General features: G+C 37.7%; 1 protein-coding gene across 1 annotated transcript; it reads right to left on the reverse strand.

The window, feature by feature from the left end:
- Positions 1 to 1,219: 1,219 nt before the first annotated feature.
- LOC104077981 (protein Hook homolog 3-like) lies at positions 1,220 to 16,064 on the reverse strand (the record flags this gene model as incomplete). Its single annotated transcript, XM_009579413.1, has 8 exons — positions 1,220 to 1,293; positions 1,894 to 1,981; positions 4,982 to 5,092; positions 8,491 to 8,692; positions 10,764 to 10,904; positions 13,075 to 13,238; positions 14,504 to 14,587; positions 16,002 to 16,064. Coding segments are annotated over 8 exons (927 nt in total), but the record flags the coding sequence as incomplete, so codon positions are not given.
- Positions 16,065 to 16,527: the final 463 nt, after the last annotated feature.

Below are 16,527 nucleotides of genomic sequence, written 5' to 3' on the forward strand. Positions count from 1 at the left end.
TTTGTGTATTCTACCATCACCATCATCATCACCATCATCACCATCATTATTATTATTATTATTATTATCCCTTCCTTTTCTGTTCTATTAAACTGTCTTTATCTCAATCCACAAATTTTACTTTTTTTTCCCAATTCTCTCCCCCATCCCATTGGGGGCAGGGGGCAGTGAGCGAGCAGCTGTGTGATGTTTGGCTCCCAGCCAGGTTAAACCACAACACCAGACCTCCAGGTAAGGAAGTTCCAGTCCTACAGCAGCGACTGCCGCTGTCCACCTCTATCAAGTAGGCACGGAGGCCAAGTTAGCAGCTGCAAACAGTCTTCATAGGTGCATGCTTGCATAACATCCAGAATTCATCTTCAGGAAGAGTCAGTGAAACCACAGGCTATGCTTGGATATTTATGGCATTTAGGGTCCTGTCCTCCCTCATGTCAGCATGTGGAAGGTTTATGCAGTAACTCCATACTTCACTAACACTGCCTCAAAACATTATTCTTCTCTTTTGTTGTTCCTGCACAAAACTAGAAAGAATTGCTCTTGTAGTAAGGTGCAGCAGCACAGCTGGAAGAAAACCAAATCTTTTCTATTATTAGCTTTCTAGAAGGATATTGTTTTACTACTGAACACTATGTTTTGGCCCATATTGAGCTTTCCAACTGTTAAAATACTGTATCAGTATTGGTAGAGATTAAAAAAAAGAATTCCTGAAGAGCTAACAAATTTCTGAGATGTGACTGTCTTAAAAACTTTTAGCATACTGGCAAGGCTAAACACAGCCTGCAACATCTTAAGATACAATGATTTTCAGCTCTGCCTCTGCTGCTCTTCCTTTTAATAGATTGTAAGCATTTGCCATGATGCAAAATTTATAATCTACTCTTCCTTTCATAATTTTAGTCATTTTTTTCCTGGTACAACAATACACTCTTGTTACAAACATTTTTGTCTGTTAATGCACATATAAGCTGCAGTTATATGAAGTCTCAGCAACACAATGTGAGGATAAAGGTTTTTTTTGTTTTCCCTTCTTTTTGGAGCACAGTACAAAATCAAGAGAGGTCAACTGAATTTTGTCTTAAGCATAACAGCTCCTGTTATGCAGAAATCCAAAAGGAGAGAAAAAAAGCAAACATTAATTGTAGAAACTTTCTAACCCTGAAAACTAACTAACCATCTGTGGGTATATTGTAAAGGTTAGTAAAACAAAGCGCACATTAGCTTACTTTATTTCGGGAGTAACAATTTCTGCTGCTAAACTGTCTGAAGGTTCTTGTCTTCCCAGAGGCATCAATCCTGGGTTAGGAAAGATAAAAAATTTAGCAAGCAGACCAGTAACTTTCTTTAAAATACCAGAAGTAAACATTGTTCTAGAAGTTTGCAGTTTTACAGTAATGCTAGACAATGGAAAATGACACAAAGTCAGGCTACAGCAAGACAGACGGACAAGCACAATTTCATTTGGAGAATAATCATTATTTCTGTCTTCACCCATTCTAATGAAGTAATTTTGTGGTGTATTTTCTGCTCATTATCTTATCTAAGAACTACAAAGCTGTGCAACAGTACACATAGAAATAAACTGCAACTCATGAAACATCACACACACATGAGAAAACAGTATCTGTCTAAAGAAAATCATGTAACTACACAAAAATCAGAAATACATTATAAAAATATCACACTGGGGAGGAGACTAAATTTTCTGATTGACTGAAATAATATTTGAAGTTTTCAAATGCTTACAAAGTTATGAATAGCTGAAGCAGCTTTTCACTGCTGATCTTAGAGGAGCTTAAATTTATTCTGTGCTAAACAAAAGCACATTCAATACTCTTCAGAGAAGTCCTGTAAACTTTAGAAAGGATGCATTTAATCTCCTTATTTGGCCTTTACCTGTCGTGGTGAGTTGACCCTCCTGAGCTTGTACACATCTAAGTTCTTCAATAGTTTCTTTCAAAGAATCCCTTTCTGTTCTTAATCTCTGAATAATTGGAAAGAGAATGAATATCAGTCTTGGCACTACAAATCCATCTTTAACAGTACACAAGTCACCAAAAGGCACAGCCTTCAACACTTTAAAAAGAATTTAATGCAACTCTAGAGATGGTTTTCAGATTAAGGTATCTCAGTCTATTTCATAACAGAATAAACATAAATATTATATATTCCACATGAACAGTGTTTTTTTTGAGAAGGGTTGCTGTTCTGTATTACACTTGTGGAGGTAAAAATATCAGGGTATAAGCTTACAAAATCAAGATATTAGTGACACAAAGTTCTGGTGCCACATAGTAAACAGCATCCACTGGGGCCACTCAGCCATCTTCCTTTTCCCCTCATCAGGGCTGATTCCAAGGGAAAGGGAAGTGAATTAAGAGACTGTAGACTTTTCCCTCACCAAGAAACCAAGGTTTAGCCAGGAGTGAAATAAAAAGCAGGTGAGTACACAGTCAACATAACAAACAAACTGCATTAACTTCATTTTGTTTGTCTTTCAACAGTGAAAGTGTGAGCAGCATTTCCATATCCCCTTTCTCCTGTGTGTCAACTGCCCTTGCCATTCACCAGCATCTTAGCTGTTGAAGAAAACTAGTTGCTTGAGATTCAATCCAAAAAGAACTGACGGGCAGGACTGGACCGCCTTGGGATCTAGACAGATAGGCTCTTCAGTAGCATCAGGCAAATACTCTCCCTATTTGCCACAAGTCCCCTTTTGGCAAAAAACGAGAATCTACCGGTAGCATCAAGTTTTTGTCAAGAACTTTGCCAAGATTCAAAAATGAAAAGAGAAAATGGTAACTACGTAAAGATCCAAGCTGTAGTTTGCTCCAAAATGAAACATGTCCAGTATTACTAAAAGGTCCAGGACAGACCTCAGCTCTGTGTAGGTATGGAGTTGTGTCGGCTGAGAGGTCCTTGGCATTTCATCCTATTAACAGTTTGATTCACATATATTTTATATTTCAGCCCAAATGGATCCAGGACACTTGGAATTACTTTGGCCAAGAACATTTTGGTGAGGTCTGACAGAGGCTTCTAGTGTATTTCTGAATCCCGCAAGGTGAATGAACTCTGGTGCAACTGTCAGAACAATCTGAATGAAGTGTACATTCTGTTAGCACTGAAAGTCATTTCACAAACCCCACAACTGTTTTTACCATAAATACTACAGAAGAAGAGCTACACAGAGGAGTGTTCAAATTCAGCTGCTGAAAGCAAGGATTCTGCAGTCTGCTACCATCAGTCAGAAAACACCAAGTTGATTAATCAAATGCCAGAATATTTTAATGAGTAAAAAAAGCTCTAGGGCTTCATTTGTACACTGCAGACAAAGTCAACTCATCAAATTATCTTAGTGCTTATCATACAATACACCACAGAGATAAAATTCCAAGCTACATAGCTGAAGATGTCAAACGCCACCACACTTCGCCAGAACATAAAGACAAGGACAAAATCAATTTCAGTAACTCTTTCCAACATATAACTGACAAGATACCACTACGTAGCTTGTGACCTGTGGTGGGCAACCTTACCGGTTAAGTATGTGATGACAGGGACAGAAGGTAACACAGGTAGTGAATCACTAATTCAAATGCTGAGAGGCTTCAGCTGTAATCTACTTCTCACAGGTGCATATCCATTCAAAAGAATGTATTGAAAAATAACATCTGCCCCAAAAAAAGCTATTTGCCAGTGGGTAAAACAGAACACTGTATGACAATGGCCTGCAATTCAGATCCTTCGTGCAAGATGAAATGGTCCGCCAAGCAATGGGTAAGCCACAGACACAACCTTGCCATTGTCAAACATAACAAAACTGGAAAAACAAACTTTAAATAAAGAGCAGGAAAGAAAGCCAAAGCACAGTATGAATACAGTTACTATGGGCATTCCAATCTGAACTGAAGGACAGACGGAAGTGATATCAAGGACAAGTGTCCACAGTAGTTTGAAAATTCAATAAAATATGGAAATCAAAGACTTATAAACAGAAAATAACTGAAAACTTTCAGTTCAAATGCTATTCAAGTGCAGGGGCTGGAAATTTTGGAAAGAATTGCACAGGAAATACGACTATTGAGGGAAAAGACTATAGAGATTCTGACTGATGGATAGATGGACTTATACTTAAAACAAGCCTAAGAAATTGCTAACTCAAAGTGCTGGCCTTGGTTTGAGGTAGTTTGAGGCACCTGAGTATACATTCCTAAGAAACAAGCCAAAATAAACTGGTGAGAAACAACAGTGTGCAAGAGAAATCTGAAGGATCAGTCTTGGCAAGAGAGGACAGAGCAATTAATCGCAGAATCACTAGCAAATGGCAGAGAGGAAGGGAATAGATTGGTATCCATCCTGTGTGTTCCATCTTGGCAGAACAAGATAGATCAACAAGGAGCTGTCCTTGTTATAAAAGGCGAGATTGCCACAAAGGACATGTCCCTCTACACGACTCCTAAGCTTCTTGTTCCAGTAGTCATGACTCCACAAAGAGAAGCATGCTGATAGTACCTCAAAGAATGCTTTAGAAAAAATGCAACAGGAGTTTAGTTCTAGGATGATACTGCAGAAACCCTACTGTAGATCATTTTTCAGAATACATTACAATTACCCTGGGTGTTTATTAACCTTCTCATTTATTAATCTTCTCAAAAGCCCTAGAGTTTTTTCTATTCATTAAGGTTTATTAACCTTCTCATGGTAAATGGTCAAGAAACAACTTCAGATCCCAAATATGAAGGCTTCTCCTCCTAAAAATGGGTTGCATATGTTTTTGTACAGTCACTTTATTCCATGCTGTACAGTTCTTAGGTTTAAAAAGGGTCTTGTACACAAACATTAGAAAATTTTAAGTGAAAAAAGACTTCCTAATTTAAAAAGCTTGCTGTAAATGGCTAACTACAATTATCATATCTCTGTGTTACAAAGGACACGAAGTTGCTATCACTACTACCAAAAAAAAAAACACCTTGGCACTTACATCTTTTTCTTTTTGGAGGCTGTCTACTTTTTCTTTCAGTCGTTTGCATTCATAATCTAATTTATCAGCTTTCTTGGATTCTTCAGATAACCTGTTTTGTAGTTCAACTGCCTGTGAGAACAAGAATCAATAATTTGTCTGCAAATATTAATATTAAAACAAAATACACAAGACAAAGTAGCCAATTACCATGCATCATGAGTCATGTTGTAAATAAGTGAAATAGTTACTTATAGAACATACTAAAAACTGCTTTCATCAGTTGTTCTGTGTTTCAGCAAAACCAACAGCATTCATATATTAGGTCTCAGCACAAGCAAAAGAAGCAAAAACTGTGAAGTATTTTCAGTACATCTGAAAACAAGAATTTAAGCCCAAGCATGGTTTACAGAAAAAAGCTATATAGTTCTATGGATCAAAGAGCTTAGGAAAAGTAGAAAAATCCTCCTTCACTCTGAGAAGCCTAGGAAAAAGAAAAACTCTGAAGAAAGCAAATTATCTACACCTTTTGTTAACTCTATTTCACAAGTCTCACTCAGAATTCAGCCACCAGTTTATGCAGTCATAACTCCCAACCTGACTTTTTCCTAATTATTTTTAATACACTAACATAAAGATTCAGCCACAGGCTTATAAACAGTTTTCTTTACTTCAGAAGGAAACATTGCTAACGAAGTTGCGTGTATACTTTCAACAGATCAGTAAAGAGCTTTTAAAATTAAATGAGCAGAAATCTGAAAGCAGAAACGATCAGTGAACGGGAGGCAAACCAGTAAGTCTTGCCTTTTCAAAATGCTCAGCCTTTACAAGCAAAGGCTCATTCTCAGAACATTAGTAATGCTCATAATGCAGAGAGCATGGAAGCAAGTAAGCTGAATAAAGACTGTCCTGCAAACATAAAAGCTGAATGAAGACTCAGCTAAAGACTTACAGTTTCTTCCGAAGCAATTCATAAGAAGGGTTTTTCATGGCTTTTAGATTACAGAGAAAGTGATTAACTTAAATTGTGAAGCAAAGCAGTAGCCATACCTCCATTAAGACTGCCTAGTGGTTCTAATTACCCTTTATTTTCAATGGGTATAGCTATAGCAAAGTAAGTATCAGGCCTAAAAATCTGCATGGTCTTAAGTCTTAGAGAAGACTTAAATTAAAGGCTGCAAAAAAAGCACAGGCCCGCCATTTCTGAGATTATTAGATAAAAAAAAAATCTCAAAATGTTAGATATGAAAATATTTCATTTCTCAGATGTAATATCCATCACTGGGGCTATCAGAATAACTGCAAGTATTAAAAAAAAAAAAAAATGCAGGCCTTCACCTGTGATTGTGCCCTCACTTGCAAAATAGGTATATTTTCCTCTCAAATGGACACAAATGCATTAATGTTCGTAATCACTCATGCTATGGCGATGGTATGTAGAAAAAAACAGCAGGAAATAAATTGTCTTGAATCAGGACTTGGGAGTGTATAGAAAGATATACAACTACATGATAATGCAGAAGACTAAAAAAAAATGAACTGCCATCACAATTTACTGAGCATTATCTGATGTGTGGAATGAGTAAAGCAGGAATCTTGTAGCAAAGAAAAGCAAGACATACTGTTAAAAATATATCAGAATGCACATGCACAAAGGGGCTGAATTAAAATTACAAAAAATAATCCTGGAATCTTCACATTTCAATTCTTCATGCTGCAATAAAAAGTTTCTTAGAAAATGCTTGTGCTTGCTTTCAGAAAAGTGAACAAAAACTCTTAAATAAATAAATGCTATTACATCTCCCAGCAAAATACACCACCACTAACCTCATCTCACAGAAACTGCTGAGTGGGGTGAAGATGCGATTTCCTTGCAGATCACTATAGGAGTTTGAACCAAGCACTTTCATCTGCACAGCACAGAGCTTCTAAGCAAAAGAAATAACTCCTCTGATGGCTTCATCATGAGTGGGGTTGGATCCTTCACACACCAGACAAGACACATTCCACTACAGGGGCACACTAGTGCTCAGCAGTGACATAACATCAGAATTCTTATACCTGGCATAATTCTTATAGCACAATTTAGGATTCCCAGAAATTAATTTTGTGACAGCACAAGATTCACTGACAGGTCTCAAAAGGAGCCCAGCCTTACAGACACTGAAGGCAAACACACTATGTGTTCGTTTTGACGCACTGCGGTTAGGTGAAGAAAACTCACATCTGTCATGTGTCTGAGATTTATTCCAGTCTCAGCCAGTGGAACAGTTTTGTACAAATCAACAGCTCCTCAGACATGAAATCCTACTGATAAAACACAGGGAATGATGAAGAAAAGGAGGAGTACTTTTGCAGCACAAATGATGGAACTGCCCATTCCAAAATCCTTATTGTTGGTGAAATAAGAATGATCAGATGCAGATGTTGAAGTTACACAACCGTATCACATGCTCACCTGTTCAATGGAGTGAAATATTTGTTGCCAGTAAACATGATGCTACTCATGTGTGAAAGGCCATTGCTTTCTACATTTACCTTCCCCTTTGATTGCCTGTTATTTCAGGATTTTTCTTGTCCAAGTTTTTTTTTTTTTCCTGGTGGAATCATTTGGACTGTATTTACAAGTAGCCCATAGAGGCCAAAGCTAGTTGTCTTAATAACCAAGATGGCCAGGTGCAGGGAAAAAGCTATCAAGTCTTAGGGACACACATTGCTCCCGGGCTTGCAATGTTGTTAGTGGTTGTTTCTGTATTTTTATTTTGCTGTAAACTGACATACAGGGACCCCTGTGCCATGACCATTAGAGCTTATGAGCAGGCACTACTACTTTAACAAACCACACTCTGTCTGGCCCTGTAACAAGAATCCCAGAATGATGTCATGTCAATGTAGTGTAGAAGGAGAGAGAAGATTAAGCACATCTTCCACCTTTACAGAAACAGGATCACATGGCACTTTGATAAGCAGGAGGATAAACAGATGCCTTTCACTCCAGAGAGTGGGCTGGTGACACATTTTGTACTCTGCTGGGTGCATATAAACAATAGGGATGATACGCGTCCTTCTCAATTCATAACTGGACAAATTCAGACGTATCAGACAAACTAGAACCTTAAAAAAACAGATGTTACTTAACCACTGGAATAACTTACCTCAGCTGTGGTGCGTTCCTCACTGCTGGAAATTTGTTAAGTGAAAAGAGAATATTTTTTTTGAAAGAAGAGGCTCTAATTCAAGCCCCGCTACTGAATATGAATTAGGAATAATTTGAGAAAAAAACTTCACATCTCTTGATTTTTTTAAAAGTAAGAAATACTGCTTATTGGCAAACTAGTGGCAAACTTGAAATAACAGTACGAATTGCAGGAAAGGAGGACAAAGGTAGTACCTACAAAACACGGAAGTCTTCCAAACACAAGGAGCTGTTTGTTCATAATTTCTCTCTTCCTTTGAGATATTAGCCACTTTACAAAGAGAAAGTGTTGAACAGTACAGAGAACTGTTGCACTGATGATGTCTGTTCTCACCTGTCTCTTGTACGTTTCCAGCTGACTGCGTGCTGCGTTGGCCTTCCTTAGTTCTTCTTCCAGGCTCACAGTATTTTGCATGTACATTGTATTCTTCTCTTCTAAGAGTTTCACTTGCCGTCGCAAATCACCCAGGTCTTCCAATTTCTTTTTGTATGACTCTACCTGGCTTTCTAACTTGGCTACTTTATCAGAAGAATGCCTGGAGGGACAGATTTGTATCAAATTTGTACTCTGAAAACTAACAAAATGAAATGTCCTGAAGCTTCCTCAGTATTTTGCCTTGATGCAGAAGACATTCTGAGACATCATGGGGAGAACAAGAAAGCAATCATATTCTCCTATTACTAATGCTTTCACTTTTAAATTGTCTGCTTCCCTCCCATAACTATTTGTCAACTCAAAGAGCTGCTGATGGAGGTACTTTTAAACACGATCACTCTTCCTAACACAGCCACCTTATCTGCTTCCAATCTTAAAATGATAGTTAAACCTTCAATCCCACCCATTTCCTTTCAATGCTAAATCAATCCTCAGTCTTTATTAAAGAACAAAATTTTCTGCCCTTCAATTTCTTTTAATGACAGTCAGGAATAAAATCATAAAGATTTATCTCCTGAGCAGCATATACTTCGTGACACAGATGTACCACAACAGCTTTGGAGCCTGATTCATTCTCAAAAAATGAAACACCAGGCTCTGTTCATAACATTCCAGAGTTTTTTCAATCCACCTGGTGCACTGCCAGGACAGCAACAGCCCTCACCCCCAACCAGCCACACCTCCGCTACTGTTACTGTCCCAGTTTCATTTTAGAACCAGCCGATTTACCAACTCAATTTCCTATGAAATCTGGAGAATCCCCCATTGAATTGATGGTCAATTTATGGGACATTGAGGCAAGCCAAATCTCCTTAATCCCCAATGAAATGCAGAGCCCAGAAATAGTGTGGCCAGCAGGAGTAAGGAGGTGATCGTGCCCCTGTACTCATCACTGGTGAGGCCGCACCTCGAATACTGCATTCAGTTTTGGGCCCCGCACTACAAGAAGGACATTGAGGTGCTGGAGCGAGCACAAGTCTTATGAGGAGCGGCTGAGGGAACTGGGGCTGTTTAGCCTGGAGAAGAGGAGGCTGAGGGGAGACCTCATCGCGCTCTACAACTACCTGAAAGGAGGTTGTAGCGAGGTGGGGGTTGGTCTCTTCTCCCAAGTAGCAAGCGATAGGACGAGAGGAAATGGCCTCAAGTTGCGCCAAGGGAGCTTTAGACTGGACATTAGGAAAAATTTCTTTACTGAAAGAGTGGTCAGGCCTTGGAACAGGCTGCCCAGGGAAGTGGTTCAGTCACCATCTCTGAAGTATTTAAAAGACATGTAGATGAGGCGCTTAGGGACATGGTTTAGTGGGCATGGTGGTGTTAGGTTGACGGTTGGACTCGATGATCTTAGAGGTCTTTTCCAACCTTAATGATTCTATGATTCTATGATTCTTTCTGGGGCAAAGAATTACTCTTTGAAACCATGCTGCCCATACAAACAGTTTAGGGAATTGTGCAGCCTGATGGGCTCATTCCTTATATTAATGACAGAGGAGGTAATGACAAACAGCTTTGGTAGAAAGCTGATGGTGAATTAGAAAAGGCAGTATTAAAATAAACCTTGCTAGACTGGCTAGGAAGAGTGATACAGGTGGGTAGTGGATAACTGTTCTGAATAACCCACGGCAGCAAGATGCCACCACTGAAGGATTATGTTCCATAGTAAAAGGGGCTGCCCCACCCTATAAATCTCTAGCATCAGCAAATCATGACAACTTTGGGTGCTAAAATCCAAAAGGCAAAGAGAGCTGTAACAGTTGCTGTTCACATTAGCATTATATGATGAACCAAAAGCGCCACCCAAAGTCCGAATAATGCAAACCCAGGAAAGGAAAGGGTCTAGTTCCCTGATGAGAACACATGCCCAAGCCATGATGAAGATGAGTAGAGAATACTCAAGAGACCAGTGAGTGACTTGTTATGACCATAAGACAGTGTAGGATTGCTAGGTTTACTAATAGTTATTGATTAGGTACATAATAAACAACTAATTTATTTAAGCAAAATTGTATGGTGGTCTGTGTATTTAACTGGAGGATCCAAAAGAACCTTGGCATTGAGAAAGTGTTTATATTTAATATTAAAATTATTTAAACAAAAGCTAATGAAGACTAAGTACACAAATTATATGGGTTAAAATTTAATAGTTAAAAAAGGGTTAATGGAACAGAGTTTACCTGAGTACATCTATCTCATCCTTCAAAGACTGAGCCTCCTCTGCCAATGTAGTAAGCTCTTCTGTTTGTTGTCTCAATTCAGCAATTTCCTTTTCTAGTTCTTCACAACGTATTCGATAGTCATCTTTGGCAGCTTCTAATCTGCAGAAATAAAGTAAAACAGAAAATAACTTCTCAGCTTCAGCCACAGTCACCTTTCCTCCTCATCATACTGTCTAAAAACACATGAAACGGCCTTCTGGTGCAGTGAAGGAGAACAGCAGCCCAATGTCCTTATTCAAAAACAAAGAAACAGATTGACTTTTTTGACGTTCCCAATTTGATATCAGTCTTTCTATTTGAAAGATCACAATGTAATGTATGTTGTCAGAATGACAAATCCTGAGTTTCTTCTGTCATAGCAATTTTTCACAATAGAAGCTCAAGCAGAATTTTCCCCCTTTTTTCATCTTGGGGCATTGAGAGTTTGAACATGACATCTTTATCCTAAGATTTTGTTCAGCAGTGCAACTCCTATACACCTTCAACAATATTGACCTGATTGTCAGATGTTCTAAATGCTCTAGAGCTCTCACCAAGGTGGCTTTATTTATTTACTTATAAAGAACCTGTACCAGTACCTGTGAAGAACCAAGTCATACATTTAGTTATCTAGTTAGCATGTAAAGAACTCAGACCAAAGTTTCTGAAGTGAACTACTTACACGCAGCATACACAGGCAAAGCTGCATTAACCTGGCAGTGAACAAAGGGAATAACTAAGAGAAACTTTGTCAAAGCATTTTGAACAAATGGAAAAGGACACAACCTGGCACATGAAGTCCTATTGTGATTCTGATCTGAAATTAAAATAAAAACAATCCAGAAAAGGAGGTATGGGCATGGGAAAAAAAAAAACAACGAACAAGTATTCTATCCATTAATTCAAGCAGTCTAAAAAGAATCTACAAGAATGGAGACAAGACATAGTCAGTAGGTCATCTAAAGCATATACAACAAAGATTTGGATCGTGAAAGACACAAACTGTCAAAGGCAAAAAGCCAAGACTGGGAGAAAAACTGTTGTACCACGCTGGGCACCAGTTAAGCTGTACATATGTCCTGCTTGGTCAGGTAGAGCTAGAGAAGGAATACATACAAATTGCCATCAGAAACCACATGCTATGAAGGCAGGGGAAGGAGGCAAAGGAGATTGGGAGATGAGTCTCACACATGAAAAGAGTTTAGAAAGACCTTCAGAACCTGAAACTAGAGTAACAGGCAGTACAGATATTGCATATGGGGAGAAAACCTATTCAAACAGCAATTGATAATAGACTCAGGTAGGAACCATTCCAGAGCATGGAGATGAGTAAGAAGAAATAAAAGGGGACATTAGAGAGACATCATTACATCATTCCTTCACATGGTAGATGTATAGAAAGAAGAAAACCAGCCACTAGCTGCTGTGAAAGAGAAACACTGAACATTTTTCAAGAAAGTGAAGGAAGAGGGTGTGCCTGAACATGCAGGAAAGAGGCTTAGCAAGAGGAAGTGGAAAAATGGCAAAACAGGCAAAAAAGGAAAGTTACATGGCAGCTGACATAAGAATTAGAAAACAGCAACCGGAAGAGGACAGAAAGAGAAGAAAAACTGGCAGTGTAAAGGAATACCATAGTTTCACTCACAAAGGATAGGAAAAACACAGCAATAAGAATTAAAAGATGATGGTGAAGTGGACCTTTCTTCAGCAGAATAGGCTTACATCGCCTGAAAGCAACAATCAAAAGGACCAGGAAGGATATTGAAAGAGGAACTGTATTTCCATGTGTTGAGGAAATGCAAATGAAGAGCAGAGCTCACATGCGGATAATCTCCATCTTTCAGATATGAAACAATTTGTTTTCAAACTCAGAGGACACACTTTGCTCTATAATAATACCACCTGTAGTACTGCCCATAGCAAACTTTCAGCTAGGAATTACTACACCTTAAAAATACAATCAGAATAATTTACATAGAGGAAAGCATGCTACTTTTCATTCTCACCGATTTTGAAAAATATGGGTGAAATGATTGCACACAAACAATTCAAAATAAGTTCAGAGTAGAGAGTGACATGTATACAGCATTTCAGCATTAAGAAATTACGCATTTTTGTATGCTGGAGCTTGTAAAGGGGTAAATCATAACACGTACATCACTGTAAAAACCTTACTACTGTGGCTATACCACCCATTATACTAAATCATAATTGCCAGCAGAACCAGAAGTATATGTCATGTCTGTTGCCAGCTACAAACAAACAATCTAACCAAGTGTAGCTTTTATACCTGAACGTTTCCTCTTGGAGTTGTTCTAGTTGTGTCTGCAGCTGCAAGTGCCTACGACCCGCAGGGCTGTTGGGATCTTCAATGGAATCAGACTGATTTAAACGTTCCATCAAAATCTGGTTCTCGGCGAGCAAGCTGCTTTTCTCCTCTTGGAGGGCTGCAACCTGTTGTAATAAAAGCATAAACTGGAATAACTGAGCTAGCCAGCTATAGAGAGCAATTTTTTTTTGTGTGCATAATAAAGTATCAACACAACCCACAAACAGAAACACACAGGCTTCAATGATCACGTTTCACAAGAATATACTGTAACATTAATAAGAATTCAATTGCTAAATGATGTAACCAAGATATTGTAACATTAGGGGCAGATTTACCACACAGAAAATGTAACTATTCTTACTGTATCTTGCACAAGCATCTAAAGAAAAAGTCTTAGTTATCACAGGAGATAACTTCATTATAATAAAGTCTACGTACTTTCCCAACAAACAAATAAAACTAGCCCTCCACAGTAAAGCTTTTAAAACTCATTTCCAAAAGAAACAATGCCTATCAATCACACCGAATGCCCAAGTCTGGATATCCAAGGGATGGGTGTGCCTTTCCTGGATTTTTTTTTTAATCCAGTGGCCAACTGCAAGCAGACCTGAAACAGGAACACAGTCCCAAAGATGACTCGGTTTCTGCCCATGTTGCGAAAACAGGCCGTAGGGCAAAGAACCCAAAGTGCTGCAAGTCAAACAACAGCTGAATCATGGGTTCATATATTATTAAATAGTATAGAATTAACATGGAGGAGGAGAAGGGGAAGAGAGGGAATGTGAACATCTCAACAGAAGGAAATGGTTCAGTAAGAGCCTGAATCATCAAATACACCAGATTCAACCATGACATACAAATCAGCTTCATTAGTTCTAACAGTTACTGGACTACTTGGCAAAAGCCTGAATTAAACTCCAAAAAAGGTTTGCAATGGCAACGCCTTTCAGGGCTCCGGCTTTACACTCCTCATGTCTTCCGGATGAGGTATGCTTGATTTACGACAAGGCTTAGTCTAAATCCATACACAGCTGACAGATTACAGTAACTTCTGATCAGGATTTAACTCTTAACTGGAACTCTTCGAGCAGTATAACCTCTATTAGTTCTCTAATGCAAGAGTTGAACCACACCGCTCAACCCCTTCCTACCTGAATGAAAAAAGTTTTGTTAGTATGAATCATTTTAATACTTGCAACATTGCATCAACATAAGAAAACAATGAAATTCACTCTGCTAGCACAAGTAAAGCAAAATAATTACTGTGCAATTTTCATCTCCCTTTTAAAAATTATGTTTCCACACTATACTTCTTGTTTTCAGCTGCCTAAAAATAACATATCTCTTTCCCACTTCAAAATTAACATGTACAACATAGCAAACCTACCTGCATATCTAACTCATGACATCTCTGGGCAATTTCTTCTTTTGTTGCTAGTGCTTCATTTAATTCTTCTGTAGTTTTCTTCAGCTACCATAAACAACAAACATTTATAGTTTCATCACTCTCTGTGAAGTGTCTAAAAATATTCTGAACTACATGAGTGTAAAATTATTTTTACATTTAGGTAATATATTAAATGTTTGGAAAACTGAGGCAATTACACTCTTATGAAGAAACAAAGAAGTAGATATGATTACTGTTTAGTTGTGTGACAGTAAAATATACCTAAAAGTAATATGAAAAATACATTAGAATTATCACATCTATTCTATGAATTGAGTCAAAAAATCCTGAAGAACTTGGGTCTGAAGAACTCATCAACTCTGTAAGCTGAAAAAATTGTCAATACCACTTTTCTTTAGGGATGCAAAGAGTGCATAATTTCAGTTTTCAATCTACTTTTCAAATACAGAAAGGACTGGAAGGTGGAATACAGGGAATGGACAATCAGGGTAAAATCTCCCTAGTAACTGGAAGCTACTCTTACTGCGCAACAGGAATACAACTAACATGGTGAGGGAGAAGCCTACCTTTCTGAAAAAGGCACTAAATCTTATAAGAAGTGGGAAATGTTCAGATACTTCCCTTCAAAGGCTTTATGTTCAAAGATATGTATCTTGCAAGTTTGCATATGAATGCAGTTAAGATAACATAAAAAACATAGCTGCAAGAAAATTGGCCTGATAAAACAGGTGCATGCATATTATGTATACAGAGATACATATTATTATATACGATGAATTTTAGATGGGCTTTCTCAAACAACATTATCATATCTTTTTTTTTCAAGTTTATTTCTCAAGGACCTGTTGACATACAAAAATTAAGTCCATCTGCCAGAATTTACACACTTCTGCAGAAAAAACATGGGAACACCACTGTACTATACTTCTCAATTAGGAAAAAACAGAGGAAGTAGGACAGTGTTAGCATGAGGCTAAGCTAGTAAAAAAACAATTGGTTCTGCATATTCTTTATATGTATCAGACGGGAGGATTCTCTTTGAAAACTTCTCTTATATATTGTAACAGTTCCCAGAACTGCTTTAAGGATTTTTAAGCCATATCTATGCGGTTTTTTTTTAAACATACTTGGAAGTAGGAACTGGCAAAAAAAGTTTTATTCAAATACTACACATTTTTTTATCCTTCTTTCTCAATACCCAAAGATTTGCATCAGTCTGCAGTTTTGCTATACTATGTCATACAGCTAAACTTGTTTTCCAAACTGAGTTTTTCTCTCCTTTAAATACACAAAATAGGTAAACGCAATTTATAAAGCAAAAGGACTTGAAATACTGAAATTTAGTTTTCCAATCCTTATTTGAATTTCCCACAAAATCCCTTCATGATTAAAGGAAAAAAGACAGACTTAATAAAGCAAAATGACTGGCCACTGATGTGCTATAATTGAAGGAAAAGAAACATCTAGTCTTAGATACCTGCCGATCAAGGTCAACGTAAGCATCATTTCCAACAGAGACTGGAGACTCTTTACTCATCAACTGCAATTAGATCACACTGGATTAGAAAAAGCAAGGATTTACTTTTATATTAAAAGCTAAGCTTCAAGGAAATACCAAGCTGATTTTAACTTTTGGGAGCTTCAATATGACTTCATTCGGAAGTTTTTAACTTCATGTTTATATATGCCATATTCAGAAACAATTACAGAAAAAAATCTTCAGAATTTATATTTAAATCACTATAAAAGAAATCTTACATCATCTCTTTTTCTTCTGAAAATGCACATTCTTTATCTATGATGAAACCTATGTACCAAAGTATACTTTGCTAAGAATTTTACTGAAGTGGCATTGGAATGATGGTAGCTATCAACACACCATGCAAGACCTGCCTTTAATTGTTTTCTGCCAGTGGTTTTCATTTTTTGATCACTTGGAAATTCACATCAATTTATTTATTTATTTAACTAAAGTTGGGGACATACCTATCTCAGCTAATTGT

The sequence above is a fragment of the Fulmarus glacialis genome, unplaced genomic scaffold (genome assembly GCF_000690835.1).
Source record: "Fulmarus glacialis isolate BGI_N327 unplaced genomic scaffold, ASM69083v1 scaffold30956, whole genome shotgun sequence".
Lineage (NCBI taxonomy): Eukaryota > Metazoa > Chordata > Aves > Procellariiformes > Procellariidae > Fulmarus > Fulmarus glacialis.